We start from the raw sequence: 25,776 nt of genomic DNA on the forward strand, positions 1-25,776 counted from the left end.
GAATTAATGAGCAATAAATACTATTTGATATAATACTCTGTAGCCTTCATGAATTTTTGTCCCTTTGATCCATTAATGCTTAATAAAGACATTTATTAATATTTCACTGCCATTAAATTTCTTTCTCTTTGTTTTTCTGCTTTTTGCTTTATGATTGTGTGGATATAATCTTGGGTACCTACAAGTTTATGGTTATATTTTCTACAGGTTATTCCTTTTATATCCCCTTTTTAATGAGCTTCTGCATTTAATTTATTTTTAACATGAAAATAACTCGTGATTATTAAAAAGCTTATAAATAGATACATTAATAATATTTTCCAAAAATATAGATTGTGAACCAGTTGCTACTATGAAAGTGGCCAAAAATTTATATTTCTTTTTTTATTTTTATTTTTTTAAAGATTTTATTTATCTATTTGAAAGTCAGAGTTACACAGAGAGGAGAGGCAGAGAGAGAGAGAGGTCTTCCATCTGATGGTTCACTCCCCAATTGGCCGCAATGGCCAGAGCTGTGCCGATCCGAAGCCAGGAGCCAAGAACTTCTTCTGGGTCACCTACGCAGGTGCAAGGACCCAAAGACTTGAGCCATCTTCTACTGCTTTCTCAGGCCATAGCAGAAAGCTGGATCAGAAGTGGAGCAGCCAGGTCTCGAACCGGCACCCATATGGGATGCTGGCGCTTCAGGCCAGGCCGTTAACCCACTGCGCCACAGCGCAGGCCCCCCAAAATTTGTATTTCTAAAAATTTTGAAATGACAGAGGATGTGCTAGCCAAGTGTAATTTACCTTTTTATCCTTACTAATTACATTTAGTTAGATTGTGGTGTGCACAATAGTAGCTTGGTATACTCTCTTTTGGTGACTAGTTGAAAAGTTATACTTTTCTAAGTCTATATTTTCAACCTCTTATGGTTTTGTTTTAGCTGAAACTATAAGGTACTTTTTAATTCAAGATGATATGTCTTTTAATTTATGTATGTACATTTATTATGGTAACTTACATAATTATTCCTACCAATTTACCTTCTTTTTGCTTTTCCTTTCCCCCTATTTTTCCTTTAGTCCAGTTTTATTATCTATCAGTCTGTCTAAGAGATGAAGAGATAGACATGCAGAGAGAAAACTTGCGTCCATTGGTTTACTCCCCATAGGCCCCCTGAGGCCAGCACTGGACCAAGCCAAAGCCAGGAGCCAGGAACCCAATCCAGGTCTCCCATGTGAGTGGCAGGAACCCAGTTACTTAAAGCCAACATCTGCTGCCTCCCAGGTCTGTATTAGCCATGGAGCCTGATACCCAGCCTTGGCACTCTGATGTGGGACATGAGTATCTTAATCACTCGGCCAAACTTGACTTCTGGTTTTGTTTTTGTTTTTCAGATTTTATTTATTTATTTGAGATGTTGAGTTAGAGAGGAAGAGACAGAGAGAAAGGTCTTCCATCTGCTGGTTCACTCCCCAAATGGCCAATCCGAATCCAGGATCCAGCTGAGCTGGGCCAATCCGAAACCAAGATCCAAGAGCTTCTTCTAGGTCTCCCATGCAGGTGCAGGGGCCCAATCACTTGGGCCATCTTCTACTGCTCTCCCAGGCCATAGCAGAGAGCTAGATCAGAAGAGGGGCAGCTGGGACTAGAACCACCCGTTATATGGGATGCTGGTGCCACAGCACCTGCCCTGACTTCTCTTTTTTTAAAGATGTCTTCCCAGTGTTTTTCATTTCCCTCTGCTTGGTGGAAAACTATGGAAGATTCCTGTCATTTTGGAAAGATCAGCTACCATTCGTTAACATCTGGCCAGGCGGAATTCTTTGCCACTGGTCTTAGTTCTTTTGTGTTGCTCTAACAGAATGTCTGAGACTAAGTCATTTGTAAGGAACAAAAAAAACGTGTTCCGTCACTCTTTGGGAGGCTGGGAAGCCCAAGATGAAGGCAGCAGCGTCTGGTGCGAGTTCTGCTGCTGCTTCCAGCCCTCCATGGCAGAAGGCAGAAGGGCAAGAGAGGGAACAAACACTGTGTCCCCACATGACAGAGGAACAGAGGAGGACAAACCCACTCCTGCAAGCCGTTTATACAGCAGCAGCAAATCTGCTCACAGAGGCTCTGCCAGACATATCCCGGAGGATGCACCTGCCAACAGTGATGCACCGGGAATCACGTTTCCAACACGTGAACTTCAGGGAACGTAGCTGGACCCTGAGCATCCTGCGTGCTCAGGCCTTTACCCTGCCTGTACTTTCTGCCTTGCTTCCCTTCTTCGTTCATTTGAATCAGTCCCTAGTTATTCGTTGTTCTAGCCTTTGTTCTAAATATCATGGTGATCTTACAGGACACACTTTCTACTGTCGTGTTTTAGATTAGTTATGGAAGATTTTTCCCTGTGTCATACAAAGCCTGAATCTCCATCTACTTCTAGAACATCCCAACTGACCTTGAGTTCCTGTTTGCTCAAGCCTAATTAAAGTGCAGTTTTGGACAGTTTCTGTTTCAAACAGAATCAGGTCAGCACTGATAGTTTCCTCACGTTTGTTCCCATCCTTTGACACAGCGAAGAACTGATTCTGAAACTTCCTGTTTCCACAGGTCAGCTCCCCTAAAATACCTGGATAAAGTTTAAGGTTTTCTTTACTTTTCGTCTGTTTCCAGACTAGTAAACAGCGTTAGAGGAGTCCACAGCAGAGTAACTAAAAGAAGGGTAAAAAAAAAAAAAAAAAAAAAAATGCTGCGGCTGGGGCCAGCGTTGTGGTACAGCAGGGTAAGCTGCCACTTTTCACAGTGGAATCCCGTATCTGAGTACCAGTTCAAGTCCTGGCTGCTCCACTTCCTACCCAGACCCCTGCTTATGTGCCTGAGAAGGCAGTGGAAGAGGGCTGAGTGCTTGGGCACCTGCCACACAGGTGAGTGACCCAGATGGAGCCCCTGGCTCCTGGCTTTGGTCTGGGCTATTGCAGCCATTTGGGGAGTGAACCAGCAGATGGAAGATACTTCAGTCTCAGTATCTGTCTGTCTGTCTCTTTCTCTCTCCCTCTCTCCCCACCTCTTGAACAAATACATCTTTTTAAAAATCATGCTGTAGACAACAAGAGCAAGGGAGTAACTACAGCAGAGACCCAAGCCGTGAAGACCCTCCTGCAGCTGGGCACTGTTCTGGGCCTCGCCTGTCCCAGGGCCCACGGTGTTTTTTGATGCCGCTGTCGATAGCATGAGGCGGAGGAGGGGCATGGCGTTGGCCATGTTTCAGGCATGACAAGATGCTGAAGACCGCCTGCGTGCTCTGAGCCTGGTCCATCGTGGGTGTGCTTCTCTCACCGTCGGTGGCTAAGGCTCTGGGTTGCTTCTCAGGCCCCCCCTGGAGCTCCAGCGCACGGTGTCTTGAGCTGGGAAGAGGGGGCTCTGTAATGCGAATGCTGTGATCTGTAAAACGTAGAGAGAAGGACTCAAGACAGCAGCCTGCCCTGTTATGAGTGGCGATTGAGGCCGTGGGTCCCAGCGCACACGACACGCCTTGGTCACCAGACGTCCCCAGCCTCTCGATCGTTTCGGATTCTAATGGCGAGGCCCGCGTCTCCCTTGCCATCTTTAATCGTCCTATTAAAAAACAGGAAGAGCGTTGCTCCGAGGCGGAGGACTGAAATGTAAGCGTAGACATATTGTGTGACTCATGGTTTTCCCCCACTGCTTTTCCCTGTAATTTCAGAGAAGTGTTACCACAGGAGAACATTTGGTCCCAACATGTAATAAAAATCACTCTCAAGTTGTCAGATTCACGGAGACAGAACGGTGGTTGTCAGGGGGCTAGGTGGGGGCAGGGGGAGTGCGTGTCTCACCAGCCCGAGTCTCTGCATGGAGAGGTGTGACGGGCTCTTGGGAGATGAGCGGTGGTGACGCATTCATGGCAGTGTGGAGGGACGCGGTGCCCCTGAGCTGTATGCTTAAAAATGAGTCAAGGGCCGGCGCCCCGGCTCACTAGGCTAATCCTCTACCTTGCGGTGCCGGCACACCGGGTTCTAGTCCCGGTCGGGGCGCCGGATTCTGTCCCGGTTGCCCCTCTTCCAGGCCAGCTCTCTGCTGTGGCCAGGGAGTGCAGTGGAGGATGGCCCAAGTCCTTGGGCCCTGCACCCCATGGGAGACCAGGAGAAGTACCTGGCTCCTGCCATCAGATCAGCGCGGTGCGCCGGCCGCAGCGCGCCAGCCGTGGCGGCCATTGGAGGGTGAACCAATGGCAAAGGAAGACCTTTCTCTCTGTCTCTGTCTCTCACTATCCACTCTGCCTGTCAAAAAAAGAGAGAGACACGTTACGTGTGTTTCACCACGAAGTACATACACACGTATAAAATCAAATTGCTCCGAATTGGAGTAGGCCCTTCAAAAACCGCAGTGCACACATCCACACCTCCAGCACTGACCCAGGGGAAAATGTTTGTCAAGAGGACAGGCGTTTGGCCTATAACTTAATATGCCCGTGCCCCATATCAACGCCTGGCTTCAGTGCCCACCTCTGGCTCGCTGGGAAGCTTGAGTAGTTGGGTCCCTGCCAGCTACCTGAGAGACCTGGATGGAGTCGCTGGCTCCCATATTCAGTCTGACTCAGCCCCAGCCATTTTGGGCATTTGGGGTACGAACCTGTGTAGATGAGAACCCTCTCTTTCTCTGCTTTTCAAATGAATATTAAAAAGTTTGTCAAGCCTGAGTCGTTTGCGTTGTCTTTACTACCTAATGTATGCACATAACATTCAAAGCAAGAGCATTGCCAATTTCCACCCTCTTTGGAGTTCCAGCTGATCCACTTGGCTTTTAGGATTAAGCACCCCCTCTCGTCTGTTCATTATTCAAGGTTTTAGCAGGTATCACAGACGTGGAGAATGAACTGTGACTGCACTGTTCATTGATTCATCAAATACAGGGCAGAGTCTAATCCTCTGACTAGTTTATGGAGACAGAGGGGTGAAATGGAGACGAATGAGCTCGGAGTCACACCGAAATTGAAATCCTGGCTCAGCTCTCTCTTCCTGAGCAGGTTACGTAGCATGTCATTTTGTTGAGCATCCTTATTCATGACTCTGTGTTTGCAAATTTGCCTACTCACAAAATTCATTTGTAACTTCCGAATCAGTACTTGCAGCATTTTCATGGTTGGTCATGGATATACGCAAAGGACTAAAAAAATTTGAGCCACTCACCATATATGTTGCTGGCTGAGGTACAGCAGGATGATGCTCGGCTTCCTGGTTCTGCTTTCATGTTGGATTGGCAGGTGGTCGTAGGGGCAGCTATTAGGCCTGATGGTTAAGACTTCGGTTAAGATGTCTGTATCCCGTGTTGGAGTACCTGGCTTCAGTTCCCAGCTCGGGCTCCTGATCTAGCTTCCCACAAATGCAGATCTCGAGAGGCAGTGGTGATGGCGCAAGGGTCCGGGTTCCTACCACCCACATGGAGATCTGGATTGTAGTCCCAGCTCAGAGCTTTGGCCCAGCCTAGTCCTGGCTAGTGTGGGCATTTGGGGTGTGAATCAGTAGATGGGAGTTATATCCATCTCTGTCTCTCTTTTCCTCTTAAATCACAAATACATACATATATTTTTAGATAAGATTTTTAGATAAGATTTTAGATAAGATAAGATTAGGAAAATGGTGCAGTTTTATCTATGGCACGATCTACACCCTGACACCATCCTAGGCTCTAGCCACTACCGCCATTGCTGGAAGCCAGGTGGCCACATGGCCCACCCACCGGTGTCAAGCTCCACCCCCAGCCTAATGGGATTCGCTGCTCCTGCTTCCCTGCCTGCCCTCCCGTAAAGTTTTAAAAGGACCTGTTCCTGAACACGTGGCTCTCTCTCCTCTTCCCCCTCTCCTCTCTTGTCTCTCGTCTCTCTGCGCTTTCTCTCCTCTCCTCACTAGCTCCCCTCCTCTCTGTCTCTCTCACATTCTCCTTCTCTCTCTCCCTTCCTTCCTTGCCCCTTCTCTCCGGCCTGCTGGGTTTTCCCCAATAATCCCTTTCCCTTACTCCGGTGTCTGGTATGTTTTGTGACTATCTTACAATACATATATATATATATATGTATATATATATATATAAAAAATAGACAAGTGTTCACTTTGGTGTCACTTTTTTGCATCGGGTATGTATGTGTTTGCTTAGTTTGCTTTGGCTGCAAGATAAGTAGTGTTTCTAAGAGCAAGAAGGCTGTGATATGCTTTAGGGAGAAAAGTGTATTTGGAAGTAGTGTGAGTTAACAGTATTGTTGGCCATGAGTTCAGTATTAATGATTGAACAATATTAATTCAATGAGTTTTTTTTTTTTTTAAGTTTTTTTTTAATTCTTTGAAAGGCTAAGTTACAGAAAGAGAGAGGTCTTCCATCTGCTGGTTCACTCCCCAAATGGCTGCAACAGCCAAGGCTAGGCCAGGAGCTAGGAGTTTCATCTGGGTCTCCCATCTGGGTGGCAGGAGCCCAAACACTTGGGCCATCCTCCGCTGCTTTCTCAGGTGTAGTAGCAGGGAGCTGGCCTGGAAGTGGAGCAGCGAGGACTCAAATCGGCACCCTTAGGGAATGCCGGCGTCACAGGCAGCAGCTTAACCCACTGTGCCATGATGCCGGCTAGAAACACACATGAACACATGACTGGGGACCACAGGAACTGTACCCTGGGAGCAGCGGTGAGTATTCACCGACTCAGTGTCTGCAGTGACTTTGTAGGACACGAATTCAGACCATCCGTTGTCCTCGCCTTTGCGACAGGTAACATCTTGCTCACACAGCAGCCCATTTTGCCCTGTTGTGGCAGGGATTCGGGCTGTGTACAAATGAATTGGCTCCATCTTGTTCTAGGCACAGGGGAGGGATGTGCCTTCTCACCTTCCTTCCCCTTCCAGTGAGATGTGACCCCCTGACTTCCATTCACCCCTGAAATGTGAACAGAAGCCACATGCATCTCAACCTGGGGAAGGCATCTAATCACCAGGTCTCCGCTCCGGCCGGCGTTTCTCTGCTACCATCACCATGGAAGTGCATATTATTATAGAGCCTCCATCACCCCGTGTGAGAGAAGCAGAGTGAGTGAGAAGTAAAACTGCTGTGGATAAGGGTTTTATATCTAGAATATATAAAGAACCCTAATAGTTCACCAACAAAAAGATAGTTCAGTTAAAAATGGAGGAAGGACTTAAATAAACATATCTGCTAAAAATGTATAAATTACCAAGAAGCCCATGAACTGATACTCAGCGTCATTCATTATTAGGATAATGCAAATCAAAATGACAATTAAATGCCACCTTATGTCTACCAAGATGGCAATAGATTTTGTCTAAAGTTTTACTTGTTTGTTAGACAAAGAGAGACACAGAGTAAAAATGAGAAAAGGAGATAGAAAAATGCCATCTACTGGTTCACTCTCCAAGTACCCACAATAACTGAGGGTAGGCCACAGTCAAAATGGGGTTCCGGGAACTAAATACAAGTCTCCTATAGGGGTGGCAGGAAGATTGCATAATTTTTTAAAATGGGAAATAATCATTGTTGCCATGATGCAGAGAAACTGGAGCCTCTGCACCTGCTGGTGGAGCATTGCTATGGAACACAATTTGGCAGTTCCCCAGAGAGCTAAACAGTGTTAACTGATGGGACCGCAATTCCACTCCTAGGTATATAACCCAAACAGTTGGAAGAGGAGATTCAATCAGTCATTGAAACACCAGTGTTTCTTCAAGTGTCATTCATAGTAGTCAAAAGATGACAACAACCCAAGCTCCATCAGTAGATGAATGGATAAGCAAAATGTGGCTTGTACCTGCAGTGAAATATTAGTCAGCCATCAATGGGGAGTACATGAATTAACTTTGGAAACATTATGCCAGGTGAAATAAGCCAGGCACGGGCCATTGTGTGATTCTATTTATAGGAAATAACTCAAACAGGTGCAGAGACAGGTTGTAGGTTAGAGGTTACTGTGGCTGTCGAAAGGGAGAAATGGAGAATTACTGCTTAATTATCGCTTAATTAGTGCAATTTCTGTTTGACATGATGATGTTAAGATTATATTTATTGGGGCTGGCTGCTGTGGCAAAGCAGCTTAAAGTCCTGGCCTGTAGCGCCGGCATCCCATATGGACGTCGATTTGAGTCCCTGCTGCTCCACTTCCCATCCAGCTCCCTGCTGATGTGCCTAGGAAAGCAGTAGAGGATGGCCCAAGTACTTGGGCCCTGCACCCACGTGAGAGACCCAGAAGAAGCTCCTGGCTTCAGATCAGCTCAGCTCCAGCCGTTGTGGGAGTAAACCAGCGAATGGAAGACTTTTCTCTCTCTGTCTCGCTCTCTCTGCCTTTCTTTGTAACTGTCTTTCAAATAAATAAAAAATAAATCTTAACAATAGGGCTTTATTTACTTGTGAAGTAAAGTTACAGAGAGAGGGAGAGTTAGAGAGAAAGGTCTTCCATCCACTGGTTCGCTCCCCAAATGGTCGCAATGGCCGGAGTTAAGCTACAATAGTTTGCTCAAAAATGACTTTTTAATTATACAGCAACTGTGGTTCAAAGCCTGGAAGATGTTGGTTGCATTTGTTACTTTGGCATCATCTAGCTCACCCTATCCAAAGCTTCTTCCTCCTCTTTTTTTGTCCAGAACAACATAATAAGGCATTCAAAGTTTTATGACCCTGTGTAAACTTGGATCTGTAGGCTAAGGTGTTGCCTTGGCTGATCTGTTGACCTCTTGGAACAAGTGAGAACAAATTCTTGCAGTCGCGTCTGTGATCCATCGCAAGCGCGTGGGGCAGGGTAGGTTGGTGAGGCTGCAGGCTCAGCAGTGGGGCTTTGCAGTGTGTGTGTGAGTGAGCACCTTCGTGTGCGGAGCTGAAACCGGCGTTTAAGCGAACTGACTGCAGACCATATCCTAGAATGGGGTTGCAGCCCCCGCCTGGGGTCAGCAAGCTCCAGTCTCCTCAAGACAGAATTCTTCCTTCAGGTGTTAGCATGCGTTGGTTAAGAATCAGGACAGTTAATAAAGTTGCATTGGCCCTAGGATGTCAGCTGCGTCTGTTTTCAGACCTTCATTCACACAGTTTTTCAAGACATCGTGACACTGCACTTAGAAATAATAGGGAGGATGGCCGGCGCCGCGGCTCACTAGGCTAATCCTCTGCCTTGCGGCGCCGGCACACCGGGTTCTAGTCCTGGTCGGGGCGCCGGATTCTGTCCCGGTTGCCCCTCTTCCAGGCCAGCCCTCTGCTGTGGCCAGGGAGTGCAGTGGAGGATGACCCAGGTGCTTGGGCCCTGCACCCCATGGGAGACCAGGAGAAGCACCTGGCTCCTGCCATCGGATCAGCGTGGTGCACTGGCCGCAGCGGCCATTGGAGGGTGAACCAACGGCAAAGGAAGACCTTTCTCTCTGTCTCTCTCTTCTCTCACTGTCCACTCTGCCTGTCAAAAACAATAAAAATAGAAAAAAAAAAAGAAAAAAAAGAAATAATAGGGAGGCAAGTGGGCTAATTACATTTTACCTGAAGTATGAAGTCAAATTCCTAAAATGACTTAAAACACACACGAAAGAAGCCAAATTGGATACTCATAAGGAGTCTAGGACACAGGAAGTGGTAAACCACATCTCGGATCTTGACTGCAGACACCGATCCATAGGTACCCCAGTCTCAGTGTCTCCCTTCTTACCAACAGAATCGGATTTTGTTCTGAGCAGCAATGCGCCCTTCCAAGGATTACATCTTCCAGCTTCCCTCTTAGCTAGATCTCGCCCGGAGATTCTAACTATAAGGTTGTTGGTACTTGCAGTAAATGCTGTTCCACCAATTGGGAAATAGGTCTTTTGCCCTTTACCCTTCCTCATCTTCTTCCCTGGAACATGAATGTGAGGTCTGGAACTCCAGCAATCATTTTGCCATCTTGAGAATAGGTGCTGTGAACCCCATAGGGTAGTAGGTACAGAGAGACGGGAAGAGTATGGGTGTTTGATGGTCTTATGAAATATGAACTCATACGTAGAGCGCTATCCTCAGGTCATTATTACCTGCAGCCCAATGCATTTCTGATTTCCAAGGGTATTGTTATTTTCAATAATAATCCTGATCTACTAGTTATATGCAGCATTATAGTTCACAGTGTTTTTCATCCTGTTGTTGCCTTTAATCCTCCTAATACTTCTGTGAGATAATTCCAGGTATTCTAGGCTTAAGGACGAGTACACGGAAGCCCCGAGCACCTAGATAACTTGGCCGAAGTCGGAGACTTAGCATTAGTCCTAATCTGGACTCAAACATCAAACACCTAATGCAGTTTCGTTCTCCCACGTTGCAAGTAAATAATACTGTAGCTGATAACTTGAGTAGCATCCCGGAATTAGGGGGCCTTTAATTGTCTTGCGAGTACGAACCACGGACCTACAGGGAGATCTCTGGACAGTTATTTACTAGTTTAAAAACAGAAGTGCTTTTTCAAGATTTGGGGTGGAAGTTTCCGCTGTGGCTCTTCTTCATCGGGGAGAGCTACAGTCCATCCAGATCACATACTCTGTATCCTAAAAGAGAAAACAAAGCCCCTCCCAGTACATGGATACTTCTAAGGGTTTTTCAGTTCTGCATTAGGGCTGGGGATTTAGAAAGGAAAAAAAAAATGGAGGAAAGCAAAAGCCAATGAGAGAAGCGGCAGAATTCTGGGGAGATGTAGAGGAGGGATTTGGAATTCACGACGGGCCTGAAGCCATGCGACCAGAGGGGATAACTCAGCTTAGGGTGCGATTTGCCAGGACTACTAACGACGGCGGAGCTGGAGAGCCACAGAGAAGCTGTCATCATCCCCTTGAAAGTGTCCTTTAGCTGTTTAACCCCTGCACGCGGCTCTTCGAGCGGTCTGGTCTTTTCACTGTTTTAAAGAGATGTTGCCCAAGAAACTATGTCAGTTTCTGAAAGCAAAGCACCCAAGCCGGCTCCTGCTGTGTAGGAGCTGATTGGTGAGTTGTCAGGAATTCTGAAAGCCACTTCAGTATGCATTTGTAAAACTGTGATTAAGTAAACTTACAGCTGAACACAATATGTCAAAAGCAAAGGTAGTGAAAACCCGAAGCTCATCACTTTGTACTCACTTTACTGTATTTTATGATTTTTTTGTCATATCTTTAAAAAAAAAGGTTTGTTTATTTGGAAGAGTTACAGAGAGAGAGGAAGAGACAGAGCGAGAGGTAGTCTATCTGTTGGTTCACTCCCCAGATGGTTGCAACGGCCCAGGCTGGGCCAGGCTGAAGCCAGGAACCAGGAGCTTCCTGTGGGTCTCCCACATGGGTGGCAGGCACCCAGAGGCTTGCACGGTCCTCTGCTGTTTTTCCAGGTGCTAATGCACGGAGCTGGATCGGAAATGGAGCAACCAGGACACGAACCAGCATCTGCATAGGACGCTGGCATCGTAGGCAGCTGCTTTACCCTCTGTGCTGCAGCGCCAGCCCCGTCTGTTACGTCTGCTAGGTGGGAATACCGTATAATGGTGTGCTACTGCCTATCCCTGACCGATGTGAGGTCACATTGGTGACGTACATACCCCTGCCATTGGCGAGTGTCGCAAGCATGTACTTGATTTATTGTTTGAACCTTTGTGGTGCTTGTCTGTCTTTTGATGGCTTTTGTATTGTTCAACCTTTGTGTTGCAGTCATTTGGCTTCTTACAAACTCTACCAAAGTATAACCTCTCTCGGCCCCAGAGCCGTTTCTTGTTCAACCTGTGTGTGTCCTTTCTCTGCAAGAGCTTAACTGCTTCCTGCGTGTAGCAGATTATATTCCTGTATTCACGCGGCATTACAGAATACCCAGACACGTTTATCTTCTCACACCTCTGGGGGCCAGCAGTCCAAGAATGACTTCCTGACTTAGAGACAGCGTTCGTCTCGCTGGACCCTCAGGAGGCTTTTCCCTGTGTGTGTGCATCCATGCTGTCTTTTCTTCCCCCTCCACGGACAGTGGTCCTGTCGGATGGGACCCTCAGTAACCCCATTCCCCTTAGTTACCTCCTTGAAGACTCTGTCTGCAAACACACTTACGCATGGGCGGTAGGGATTTAATGTATGAATTTGGAGGAGAATGCACTGTGCTTGTAGCATGGACATTGGCGAGTTAGGTATTAGATGGCTTCAAAGCTAAGCTACATGAAGGCACTTCAAAAAGGTCGTGGAATGTGGAGTCAGAAACTAATTGTGGTCCAAAAATTATGAAATCTATGCATACAGGGTCTTAAATTGATTGATGGAATCTATATTGGATGGATTCCATAATTTTTTGTGCCAGATCAATTTATCATTTAATTTTCTACAGACTTTTTGAAGCAGCCTTCACAGTGTGCCTGTCTATGTGGTGGTTACGTTGTATCATTTGAGCCTGATAGCATGACTTCACGGTAAATGTAATTGTCCCCATTTTATAGATGGACACATTGACTCACAGGGAAGCACTAGATCCATTATTCAAACTCAGAGAACTTGATCCCAGAGCCCAAACAACACATAACCACTGTAAGATATAGCCATCTGCTTTTATACATATGTATAAATGTGTCTATCAGGTTTAAGGGCAACATTGAAATTGTTGTCCCTCCAAAAAGTAAACAACTACTGGGGAATTTTTAGTAGGGCATGTGTGCAAAAGGAGCAACATTTTGCCAAGAGTGTGTTGGTAGAATGTGATGGAGGAGTCTCTGGATAATGGTAACTTTAAAGGAAAGGTATTTGAACTCCAAGTTCTTTCATTCCTGAGAATTTTTCTTTAAGACACTTTAAAGTGACTGTGAAGTAGTGTGTCCAACTAAATGGAAAGTATTTTCTAACCGAACATGGAGTATTGTAAATACAAAATTTTAAAAACCCAGACAAATTGAAAAGAGTCAGTAGGAGAGAGATAACAAATAAGGAAGCAAAAGCAATGGTGTGCTTGTGAATTACAGCACCCGCTTCGGAGGCTGCGTGGTTGTGTTCCTGTTTGTCTGAACAGAGTTATCTCAATCTGAAAAGAACTCCCTGTTGTTCCTCCGTCTTCCCCTTAAAGAACAGTACGCTGACAGTTCATTCCCGCTTCCTTTGCTTACTGCTCTTCCACCCACTCCGCGCCCCAAGTCTTTGAAGCAGCAGCAAGTGCTGTGGTGGAAGGAAAGGCGAGTTTTCCTCTGCTGCCTCCAGACACCCCACCTGTGTCTTCTGCTGCTGCATGTGTCTGTCCGAACCCTTTGATAAGTCAGCCTGGGAGAAAGATGAGTCGGAGCACAGGATGTATCCATTCCACGGACCCGTGTGCAGCACTAACCAAGTGTTCAGCGCTCTTTGGTTCTTTTAGAGAACAGTGCCCTGCACAGTCCCTTTCTAGAGGGAAGACAGAAATAACAAGTGGCTCATTTGTCGCCATCTGACATGTTCTTTGAAGACAGTTAGATTAAAGATGTATGAATGTCTTCACTCCTGATGTTTTTATTTGGATGACAGTAGTTCAGGGCAGCCGTCGTCAGCGCTAGGCTGGCCGTAAGGGGGCGGTAGAGAGTGACCGGACTGTGGACCGGTTTAAACCCAGAGTTGGCAGCGTTTGCTGTTCCGTTAGAAGGTCAAGAATGAGCAACGGAAAGGAGTCTCTGAAAGATGCCTCATGGAGAGGACCCCAAGGAGCTGTTGCTTCTGATCCTGATCCCGAGCCCGGGGGAGTGCGAACATGATGGAGACAGCGCTCAGGGCTTAGGTACTGGGCTGCTGTTTCCCCAGTCACGTCCTGAGTGGGGCAGCTAACACTGGAATGTGGGTCTCCAGGAGAAAACAGGGGCCACACTTAGTGCCGCGCCACCACTTAGATGCCGCTCTGCACTCTTCCTCCCTCGCTTGGGTGATGAAGTTCTGGAAAGCGGGGCCAAAGTCAACAAACGGAGCCTCGGAAGCAGCCCATCCCCCCTTGCTGGTAGCTGTCACGCCACTGGACTGTGCTGCAGCTGCTCTGTTCATAAAGCCACCACGGGCTGCGAACTCGGGCTCCTCTGTGCACCCTGCCTCCCGAGAGGTTCAGGTGCGCTGCGAATACTGTCGGCCCAGACTGGCATGGATTACTCGACATTCTCCAACTATGTATGAAGGAGCATGGGAGATAAACCTTGCGAATGTGCCAGCTGACATCAGAGAGGGCGCTGCGGAAGCCCGTGCCCTTGTCATGTGGGCGTGGGTTTGCCTTCCCCTGGACCGGCGTTTCTCCTGCTGTAGTGTGAGGGCTTGGTTAGGAACACCGAGTTTTACAGGGTGCAGTGGGTTAAGCTGCAGCCCGAGATGCCCACATCCCATGTGGACACCAGTTCCAGTCCCAGCTGCTCTGCTTCTGATCCAGCCACCTGCTCGTGGGCCTGAGAAAGCAGAGGGAGGATGGCCCCAGTGCTTGGACTGCTGCACCCACATGGAGGCGTGGGAGACTCTGTCAGAGTTCTAGGCTCCTGGCTTCAGTCTACCCCATCCTTGACCATTGCAGCCATTTAGGGAGGGAAGCAGCGGACAGGAGATTCTCTCTCTCTCTCCACCGACACCCCTCCCACCTCTCTGTAATTCTGACTTACAAATAAAAAAACGAGGACTTTGTTGGGGGGCAGTGCTGTGGTATAGTAGGCTAAGCAACCCATATGGGCATGAGTTCGTCTCCCAGCTGCTCCTCTTCCAATGCAGCTCTATGCTATGGCCTGGGAAAGCAGTAGAAGATGGCCCAAGTCCTTGGAACCCTGCACCCATGTGGGAGACCTGGAAGAAGCTCCTGGCTTCAGATCGGCCCAGCTGCAGCCATTGCAGTCATTTGGGGAGTAAACCAATGGATGGAAGACCTCTCTCTATCTCTCTCTATCTTTGTAACTGCCTCTCAAATAAATAAGTAAAATCTTTTTTAAAAAAATAACAGAATGTAGAGTTCTGGGCTCCTTTTTTAGACATAGTGTTCAAAAAAGGACCAGTGATGATTCAGGAGCCCCTGGTATTATCATTTAGCAATTGCATTTCATGTCTTAGAAACAGAGACTGTAAAGAAAGAACTAGTTGATTGCTCTTATTGGTAAAAGAACTTGAGTGATAGGCAATCCCGGGGTGGTATGGTGGCTCCAAGTGGAACTGAAAACAAACCCACTCCTAATTTCTGTCCTACCATCCTCAGCTGATGACTTCCATTCTTAAAGTTACTTCATGATACAGCATGGCTGCTGGAGCTCCAGCCATTCTGTTTATGTACCATACAGCAAGCAGGAAAAGAAAGGAATGGGCAAGAAAAATGGTCTTTTGCTAACTGCTTGGCATCCTTGGAAAGAACGCTCCCAGAAGTTAGAACCTTGCATGTCACTGACCGCAGTGTATTTCCCTGGCCACATGTGGCTTCTAGGAAGGTACAGAAATACTATTCTTGGCTGGGCATGTGGGCATATTGATACTGTAGGTAAAACAGTGGATGTGAGTGGGCAGCCGTCTGTAACATGACTCTCTTACACCAGCATGCCATGATGTTGTGGAAAGACTGTTGTGGTCTTTAAGATTTGTTTATTTTTTTATTTGAAAGCGAAAGAGAGAGAGAGAGAGAGAGAGAGATATCTTTCACTGCTGGGTCACTCTCCAAATGTCTGCAATAGTTCCAGGCAGAGCCAGGAGCCTGGAACTCCATCAGGGTTTCCCTTGTGGGTGGCAGGGACCCAAGTGCTTGGGCCATCACCTGTTGCTTCTGTGCACATTAGCAGGAAGCTGGATCAGTAGCAGAGTAGGCGGACTGAAACCAAAGCTCTGCTGTGGGATGCGGACGTCCCCAAAGGCAGCTTAACCCCACGTGCCACATACCTCCCCCCAGGAAAGATAACGCCGAGAATGCTTTTTACTTACTGCCAGGCCACTTGGGGTTTCTTTGGGAACGCTGTGTTGGTTATGTTAGAGAACACCGAAGGAAAATGTGTTGAGCATTGCCGTAGTCAGCCATTCAGACACACTGGGCATCTCCTCTACCTGGATTTTGTCTCCCTTCCGAGCCCTCTGCCAGTCTCTGGTTTTCTTGATAAAGAAGTCCAAGAATCTGTGAATAACAGAGGTGGAAGATGAGGAGGCCAAGTTCAAAGATGCTTCTACCAGTTGTGTTTTTTTTTTTTTTTTTTTTTGACAGGCAGAGTGGACAGTGAGAGAGAGAGACAGAGAGAAAGGTCTTCCTTTACCGTTGGTTCACCCTCCAATGGCCGCCGCGGCTGGCGTGCTGCGGCCGGCGCACGGCGCTGATCCGATGGCAGGAGCTAGGTGCTTCTCCTGGTCTCCCATGGGGTGCAGGGCCCAAGTACTTGGGCCATCCTCCACTGCACTTCCCTGGCCACAGCAGAGAGCTGGCCTGGAAGAGGGGCAACCGGGACAGAATCCGGCGCCCCGACCGGGATTAGAACCTGGTGTGCCGGCACCGCAAGGCAGAGGATTAGCCTAGTGAGCCACGGTGCCGGCTTCTACCAGTTTTTAACTCTGTGATCTTCCGTCTGATGAGTATAAAATGCCCACCTCCAGGGTGTGGGGAAGCGTTGCCAACAAAACTACATACAAAGCGCTTCAGGCCCGGGGTGAGAGCCACTCAAGTCAATAAATAGGTCATTGATCCCTGGCTTTATTTAGGCACTGAGGAACAGCCGCTGCGGAGATCAGCGAGAACCTCGGACTTGCCTTTTTTGGGTTCCTGTGCTAAGATAAGAATGCTTGAGACATAGACGATGTTCCCACTGGGAAGGCTGAGCACTTTGGCCTCGGACGTCTTGTTCTTGCCAAAGCCGGTGGAATCCCCTGGCTTAATTCGTGTGCATGTGTGTGTGTGTATATGCCTGTGTGCAAACAGACACCTAAAAAAAACAATTGAGTGAAGTCAAACAGTTTCTTTATCTCCTGAAGGCCTCTTGGAGAAAAGGTATTTCATCCTTGGCCTGACCACTTCATGGGCTGGTTGTTGAGGGAGAACAGCCACATAGCCCTCACATTCTCAAAGTATGGCTACAGGACCCAAAAAGTGATGAAAAATGCAACTTACGGGGCCCCGCCTGAGGTCTACAGAGTTAGAAATCTGTGTTTTCTGAAGCCTTCAGGTTCTAACGCAGGCTAAAAGGCTAAGAATCACTAATCCACACGGAGTGCTCTGTACACTTTTATTTGCACGCTGTTTTGGTATGCACTTTTCTCTGTGCCTTCCGTCTCTCTGCCCAGATAGAAACGTCGTTCAGTGTGCAGCTCCCTCTGACAAGCCCAGTCTTTGCCAGTGGGCGAGGCCTTGCTTTGTAGTTTGTCTGCACTCTGACTAAACCTCTCACCATCCGCCTGGCACCGGCTGCAGCTGTTGCCAGCCTCCCTGATGGGCAGCAACACCTCAAATTAAAGCCCTCAGCTATCTCATTTCCCTAAGCCGGTTTACCACGCTCCAGATGCTGTTTGTTAAAGGGAAATCTACCTGGTGTGACATCACCCAGAGCCCAGTCACAGGACACCTTTTCCTGGGAATGCTGAAATGGAGCAAACTTGCTAGCACATTCTACAGGCTTGCTTTTGAAGAAAGGTGCTCTCTACACATAGGAGGAAAAAAAGTTTCCTGCCTACTGGGTAAAAGCTTGGTTATGATTGTCATGGACAGCGGTCTATTGGATTTGCTTAGGTACTTAAAACTGAACAGGTAAAACATATTGGAGCTAAATGAGTGATCTGAAGGATTTTCAAGGGTGCTGCTGAATTTAATGTTCAGAGTGCCAGGAAGTTTTCCCACTTCCTGTTCCCACTGGCATTTGTTTGGGGCTGGCCAGCAGTTCTGCTATGGAGGCAGCCCGAGTCCAGCTCATTCAACCAGAGACAGGCTGGGGGTATAAGAGAGTTACTGTCCCTCATGCGCACCCATCTGCTAACCTCTTTTCCTCATGAATAACCTGGAAAGTCCAGCACCTGCAGACTGGGAGGAGACTCAGAAGCCAGTAGTACAGGGATTACTTTTTCACCTGGACGTGAACAAGCTTTAGAAAGGACTGGAAGTCACAAAGCACTAAACTAACTCGTTCTCCTTCCTCCAAGCCAGCCAGCTCACCGACCATGTGATTTGTAGCTTTGGCAGTTTGCTGATGAACGTAAATAGATCTCACCAACTACATAAGTTGTTAAGTCACCCAATAAACTGTTGATTACCTTGTAAGAAAAATTTTAGTGTATTCTATATTTGAGCAACATTAGAATCCTAGTAGAAAGGACAAATGTTCAGTGTTTATCAGTAGGCTTGAGTCATACAAGGTATTGCAAGGTGTCCAAGAAACAGGGAACCGTGCTCTCCAAGGACTTAAGAGTTCAACATCTGGGGGCCGGCGATGTGGTATAAAAGCCACCACTGCGTGGCAGACATCCTATATGAGTGTGGTTCCTGTCCCAGCTGCTCCACTTCCAACCCAGCTCCCTGCTAATGGCTGTGAAAGGCAGCAAAAGATGGCCCAAGTGCTTGGGCCCCTGCCACTCACATGGAAAATCTGGAAGAAGCTTCCAGGCTCCTAGAGCTTCAGCCGGGCTCCACCCTGGCCCTTGCAGCTGCTTGGGGGAGTGGACCAACAGGTGGAAGACCTCTCTGTCTCTGTCTCTCCCTCTCTCTGTAACTCTGCCTTTCAAATAAATAAATAAATCTTTAAAAAAAGGAATCAGTGTCTTGGGGCAGACATTTGATGTAGCAGTGAAGACACTGGTTAGGATGCTCATGTGATACATCTGAGTATCTGACTTCCATACCCAGCCCTGACCTCTGTAATGCGGACCCTTGCAGATATGGATGATAGCTGCAGCCATTGGGCCTGCTACCCACCTTGGAGACATGGATTGAGTTCCCAGTCCTGCCTGTTACAGGCATTTAGGAAATAAATCCCTAGAAGGATCACTCGGTATTCACACACATTCTCTGTTTCCCTCTCTCTCTTTTTCTCTCTCTTTCTGCCTTTCTTTCAAATAACACTTTTAAATAAATAATATCAGAAAAGATAAGTGCAGACGCTTTTACAAAAAGGAATTCAGTGTCTTTAGGATGGACCTATGGACCTGAGCATGCCAACATACGTTTTTATTCTTTAATATCTCTGGAGCTCTCAGTCACTGCCAACTCCACCTTTATAAACCAAATCAGGTCAGGTTGGGATTCCTTTATACTCCAGTTTTTAAACATGTTGAACTTCTTCTGTCAAATCTCTGATTGGGGCCCCTGCCCGAGTTGGGACATTAGGACCCTTCTCTGGGGAACTTGGAGTTGAAAAAAGCTAGTGGGTCTGTGATCTACACCCCTGAACCGAAGCTGTGTTAGCTCAAGTGCTGAGACAAACCCAGAGCTTTAAGAAGGTGGGCAACAGACCTGGAGAGAGAGAAAGAGTGAGAGTGAGAGTGAGAGTGAGAGTGAGAGTGAGAGTGAGAGAGAGAGAGAGAGAAGAAGAAGAAGAAGAAGAAGAAGAAGAAGAAGAAGAAGAGGAGGAGGAGGAGGAGGAGGAGGAGAGGGGGGAGAGAGAGGGGAGAGAGAAAGGAGAGAGAGGGGAGAGAGAAAGGAGAGAGAGGGGAGAGAGAAAGGAGAGAGAGGGGAGCGAGAAGGAAGAGAGAGGGGAGAGAGAAAGGAGAGAGAGGGGAGCGAGAAGGAAGAGAGAGGGGAGAGAGAGGGGAGAGAGAAGGAAGAGAGAGGGGAGAGGGAGGGGAGAGAGAAAGGAGAGAAAGAGTAAGTAGTGCAGAGGGAAGAGGACACTGGGCTTAGAGAGGTGAGAAGTCTGCTGTCAGTCACCTGCCAGTGGCATCTTATTTCCCCCCTCCCCCCCAGCCCTCCTGTTGGCTGGGTTTCCTGAAAAAATGGGACCTCTTTGCTGATCTAACTTTTTCTTCTTTCCCTCTGAAATCAAACTGGTTTAAATTGTCTGTATCCTTGCCCTGTGTTTTTCTTGCTTGGGCCAAGCTAAGTGGCCCTAAGGTTAGGTCTGGCTCTCCAAGCCAGCCATGTTGCTTCATAGTTTACAGTGGAAGAAAGTTCCAGAAGCATCTGGACTGCAGCATTTGCCAGAGGCCGGGATGGGAAGTCTGATGGTTGTCACACATTCCTGTGAGTTGTTGGCATTGGGGGCCACAGCCTGTGCTCCCGCTCTCTCACGTGATCATCCTAGGCTGGGGTTGAGTATTCTGAGCACAGGTGTAACTTACCCGGGACCCGGGATGAGGAACGACAGTGCCGTCACGGGGCCTTTGGAGCTCGCTGGCCATGCAGTGGGAGGCGCGGGGATGTGCCCGCCTGGGTCAGCCTGGTTCTGTCTTCCAGAGGGCTTGCTCTGAGCTGGTGATCCAGGAGGGCTCACCAGGATGCCTGTGCTCTGAGAAGGGAAGACAGGGGTGTGACTGTATTGAGGGGCAAGCAGGAGCTGGCTCGGTCAGGTTCCAACTGGACTCCGTGGCAGTTGTTCGTGGTGTTCTGTGACTATCGAGAGTTGTAAAACTTGCAAAATGGTGGCGCAGCCAGACCTCCTCCAAGCGCTCCTGTGAGTTGGGAGACAGGGCCATTCCCCCAGGACTCCGAGACCGGGCCTGCATCCTTAGACCTGGCCCGGATCTGATGAGGCATATGGTCCAGGCCCAGTCCCCAGGACGTTCCAGGGTCGTGTGCCAGCAGCCAGCTCTTAATCCCAGACTCTCTTGTGGTCTGCGCTTTGCTTTCTTCGCGGGGAGTGCTGGCAGTGTGTGGGCTGCCTTCAAAACCCGGAGCTTGCTCCTTCCAGTCCGGGGCCGTGGCTGCCTGCCAGGTGTCTCCAGGGAGAAGCTCCAGGGACCCTGCGTTTGGAGAGCCGGCTAGTCTGCCACGGGCACCCCGTGGACGGTTGCTTCTGGGATGTGATGAGCAGGACAACAGGCCCATGATGGTGACCGGTTGCGATCATGAGTTACGAAAATAGAGGTGGCTTTCACATTTTTTAAGGCCTTGTCATCACAAAGCCTTTCTCTCTTTCTCTTTGAACACCATGACTTAGTTGCCGGAGATCAAAGTAGACCGAGCTTTCGCAACACTTCACCCCAACATTCCCGAAGCCTTTGTTTCTACCCCAGCCTCCCTCAACACAAAGGAATGAGACCAAATGTGGGGCGTGGAAAGGAGAGTGAGGAGCGCGGAGCCCCCAGTCTGTGCCTCCTCCATTTGGTTGAATGAGTGTGCAGTGTTTCACAAGAACCGATCATGCCAAGAAGAGGAATGGGAAAGTGTCTTCCATGACATTATCAGAGCTTGTGTTGTGGCATTTTTCTCTTTGTGCCTCTCCTGTCTAATGGCACACCTTCTGTTTGGGCCAGTTTGGTTCCCCCCGCCTCTGGTTTAGCATATAGCCAGATGGGATGGTAGCCTGTGTGTTGTTTCTGAAGCACCATTAGACACTTGGTGTGTCCCAGGCCGGATGTCAGGGTTAACTGCATCTCAGAAGGCGCAGGAATGTGTCCTAACAGTCGTTAACAAGAGCAGTCTAGGATGTGCCAAAATCCTCACGGTAACGAAGAGTTTTCATGACATGCTCTGCGTCCCGGATTTACCGAGTCTCTTTCTGGTGGCTGTCAACCTCTGCCTGCCTGACACACGGCTCAAACCCTGGCGAGCTCTTTGCGTAGGTGGAGGCTCAGGTACCCAGGAGTTTGCCGAGTGCCAGAGCCTGGGTTTGGCTGCGAGGCCGAGGCAGGCACTGACATATCCCTTTGGCTGGGGAGGCGCGTCCCAGGCTGGAGCCTCACGGAGAACATGGTAAAGCCAGCGCTTATGGGAGTTTGCCGAGAAAGCTGTACCCTCCGGGTCTGCCAGCCGATTTGCCGATTTCTCTTTTTCGAGGAAAGTTCGCTGGCTGTATTTTAACTTGGCAGAGAGAGGGAATTTCTCAAGATGTGGGAAATGCAGTTGAGTGTTTAAGTGTGAGCTCCGTGACTGTTGAGTTTCATGAAGGCTGCGGGCAATGGGAGCCAGAGGTGGGGGTGGGGGGCGCCTTGCCTGGTGCATCTTCTTCCCAGGCCCTGGGAGAGGGCATGTGATCTGGGGAGCGGACAGATGATCCGTGTGCTCCGTCTTTCAGGTGCACCAGTACTATAGCTGCCTCCCAGAAGAGAAGGTCCCTTATGTCAACAGCCCTGGAGAGAAACTGCGAATCAAGCAGCTGCTGCATCAGCTCCCGCCCCATGACAATGAGGTAAGAGGCCAGAGGGGGCTGTGGCTCTTGGGCCAGCGGTCCCCTTTTCATGATCTCGTGGCTGGGGTTAGTAAGATGGCCAAAGGAAAATTCTGGCACTTCGTTTTCGGTTTTACCCACTTTCCTAAGAGCCAAAAAGAAACTGGCCGACAGCCTCTGGAAAGTGTGACCCAAGAGGCAAGAGGCCTTTGCATGATGTCGTAGCTTTCACAGCTGACACTGCTTGATGTTGGGGCATGGGGTGGGGAGGGGAGCTGGAGAGCACCGAAATCGTGAAGTTCACGTGCGGGCTGTGTCCTGTGCTGGCCTGTGTAGTTATAGAGATGATGACCGAGATCCCTCGGGCCAGTCTCAGCCTTGCAAAAATGTTGTGAGGCTGGAATTTTTGGCATCATTTCTTATTAAATGCACTGCCCTAGGTGGTCATACATGCAGACCGAGGGCTCCAGACCTGTGTGTTTTTCTCGGGGTGAGGTTGGACTTGCCAGGGCATCGCATGTATGTTTCAACGTGTGAGTTGCAGTCTATCCTTTCTTCTGAACTCACAAACCTGGCCAGCACAACTGATCCTTACAGGGAAGTCTCTAACCCTGCTTTTACAAGATCTTCATGCTGGAACGGTTGGGTCAGTAAGGTTGGAGTTAAGTTGCAGCTATCAGTTTTAAAACTCGGGATCCTGTGGAATGAAGCTGCCTATTTATTTCTTGCTGCATTTAAGACAGAAATAGGATTTGTCACTGGAAGGAGAAACCCCTTTGGAGCGCTAGACTCCGCTTTCTGCCCACTTTGCCCACCCACACGCTGCATCCTGATAGCCCAGTCCTGGGGGAAATGAGTACTTTTTTGTCGTCTTCTTTCCACATTCCGATCAAAAGGGCTCATCTGAGAGCCTCAGAAGTCAATGGAAGTGAGCGAGACACAAACTCTACCAGCAAAGCAACTCCTAGAAAGAGATCGCAGGTCCCCGTCCTGCTGCTGATTTCCAGCTTCATAAAACAAATATAAAGAACGCTGTCTCCTTTAGAGCTGAGAGCAAGCATTGTAACCCGATGCCCAGCTAACTGATCTGGAAGTGAAAATGCGGGTTTTTACAAGCAGGAGGGGTGTGCCTTTCTTTACAAGCATGTCCATAAAATGTCAGTGGCGTAACCCTATATGCTGGGCTGTTCAGATCACTACAGCTCTCGCTCTGTCTCTCTGAAATATTCTCATGGAGACGTTGCTTTCTCTTTAACTCTTTTTGCTTGATCTTGGTAGATGACCTGCTCTTCTCCTTTGAGTAGTTTTTTTCTGTTTATGGTTAACAGTGCTCTGATGAGAAGAGACCCATCAGATCTCTACTTCCTATTGGCGGAATTCTGTCCATGTGCCTCAGTAGTGGGCGCTTAGCCCATTGGACTTGACCTTTGGAGGGCAAAGGATGATCATAAAGTCAGTATTTCATCAGATAAGGCGATCTTGATGCACAGTCGTGCTGTCTTGTAAAGGAGCAGGCAAGCATCCTAGTTGGAAGATCTTTCACAAGTCAGCTCAACTCTTTAGCAACCCTTTTTGTACCTAAACTGCTGCTCCAAAGAGGGAAGATGGGGTTAGGACCATGGTTCCCAGCGGGTGGTAGGTCCAAGACTTGGAAAGATGCGTGGATGCTGCAGGAAGTAACATCAAACCTTTTAATACCTATTCCATTCATGGAGATCCCTGCAGTGGTTAAATAGTCAAGGAGGAAAATTCGGTTTGATCCAAGCACAGATCTCTGTCTCGTGCTTGTCTCCAGTCTGAAGTAGGATCATGGGAGGCTCCTTTTCGGCATCTCCCATAAGCAAAGCCTCCGGCTAGAATCTCACAATGGGACTTTGTTCTCACCCTACTTAGCTTTATGGTCACCATTTGTTTTTTGCAAGTGATATTGATTTTCCACTTATAGTCATAATATACTTTCTTTCACAATAAATGTATTCGAAGTGAATCCATTGTAAAAAAAAAAAAAAAAAAACAGCACTTAGTAAATAACAGTTCAAGAGTATGGCTCAGTTCCCACCGTGCACATAAATCAGGGGAGAGAATAGGAAATACTGGGGCTGAATCTCTTTTGTAATAACCCCACCCCTTTACATCGGAGTCTCTGTTTCACAAGAAGGAAAATACATTTTGCAAGTTGACACACCCGACCACAGACCAGCAGGCAGTGGTTTTCGTCCTGTATGCAAATCGGCTGTGGGGACTTCGCACAGGGGCGTCCCTGCAGCAGCCTGGCTGTTTCTGGATGCTTCTGGATGCAGTTCTCCAAGCTCAGGCCGTTGTCTCCCCATTTTCCCAAGACAGGATGAGAGGCCAGAGCCGGGAGCGTATTCCCGTTGTTCTGGCTCGTGGGCCTGGAGCCATTCTTGGGTCGCGGTTGTGGGCACAGGCTGGCGAAAGCATCTACTCCCAGAATATGGACAAGGGGGAACTCCCTAGATCTTGCCCAGCAGCAGGCCACACCAGATGACTTAGAGCTTAGGGTGGGGACCAGGGTGAGGGACAGGTCCAGACCCTCGGCCTTCCAGAAGCCCTTTGGGCAGCCCATGGCCTTAGCAGAAGCTCGGTTTCAATAGCCCTTGTCCCCGTCTTGATGAAGCTCATGCCAGGGCCGTACAACCAAATTGCTGGGCTTTCTGTGAGTGTGTTCTGGGCCGTGGGCTTCAGGAATCTAAGGGGACGGGGTGGCCTCCCTCTACCATGCTTTGTGTCTGTGCAGGTTCGTTACTGCAACTCCCTGGATGAGGAAGAAAAGAGGGAGCTGAAGCTCTTCAGCAACCAGAGGAAGCGCGAGAACCTGGGCCGAGGGAACGTCAGGCCGTTCCCCGTGACCATGACCGGAGCTATCTGCGAGCAGGTGAGCCTGGGACCATGAAGCCCCACTGTCCTGGCATCCTGTCACTCACACATCCCCTCAACAGCTGGGTCGCCAAGTGCCTGCCATGTGCCTGGCACGGTTACAAGGCTTGGAGATGCTGCAGTGGACAAAAGGGAAGTTCGTCTTGTGCTGTGAGGGTCATGCGTCGTGGGGAGAGGAGTCACGTGAGCAGTGTGGCCACTGAAAGAGGAAACATATAGCAGGGAGGGGCTGGGAAACAGTGGCAGGGAGAGGAGGCTGCAAATGAAGGGGATGGCCGCGAAGACCCCCCCCCCACCCCCCGCCACCCCGAGAAGAAGGCATCTGAGCCCAGATGTGCAGTAAGGCAGGAGTCACGCACATGGCAGGCCACAGGCCTCGACCCAGGGGCATCTGTGGCATTAGGAAAGTAGTGAGTTGTCCCGTGTGGCTGCGACAGAGGGGCATGGGGGAGGGGTAGCAGATAAAGGCAGAGTTCATGCAGGGCCTTAATAAGCCATCCAGAGCCCTGAGCAGAGGAGTAACAGAGAAGGTCCAGGTGGGTGGGACCGAGGAGCTATTGACCAAAGATTTGGCAGTGTAGGATGTGAGATTTCGCCGTGTTCAGTTTTGGGCCTTTGATACTCTCAGATCAGATTCCTGGAACCGGCCTAGCTGGGCTCCCCTAAGGGAGACGGAAGCTTGGGCATCTTGCAGGCAGATGCCCAGAGTAGCATAGAGG

At 48.7% G+C, this 25,776-nt stretch overlaps 1 protein-coding gene across 4 annotated transcripts in view; it reads left to right on the plus strand.

Moving 5' to 3' along the window:
• Nucleotides 1-25,776, plus strand: part of PRICKLE2 (prickle planar cell polarity protein 2) — a 368,375-nt gene that overhangs the window by 284,452 nt on the left and 58,147 nt on the right. For all 4 annotated transcript variants that reach the window (XM_002713291.5, XM_008260882.4, XM_008260884.4 and 1 more), the window contains 2 exons: nucleotides 22,067-22,180; nucleotides 24,918-25,055. In XM_002713291.5, coding sequence (XP_002713337.2) covers nucleotides 22,067-22,180; nucleotides 24,918-25,055 — 252 coding nt within the window. The remainder of the gene's footprint in view (nucleotides 1-22,066; nucleotides 22,181-24,917; nucleotides 25,056-25,776) is intronic.

The sequence above is a fragment of the Oryctolagus cuniculus genome, chromosome 10 (genome assembly GCF_964237555.1).
Source record: "Oryctolagus cuniculus chromosome 10, mOryCun1.1, whole genome shotgun sequence".
In the NCBI taxonomy this organism is placed as follows: domain Eukaryota; kingdom Metazoa; phylum Chordata; class Mammalia; order Lagomorpha; family Leporidae; genus Oryctolagus; species Oryctolagus cuniculus.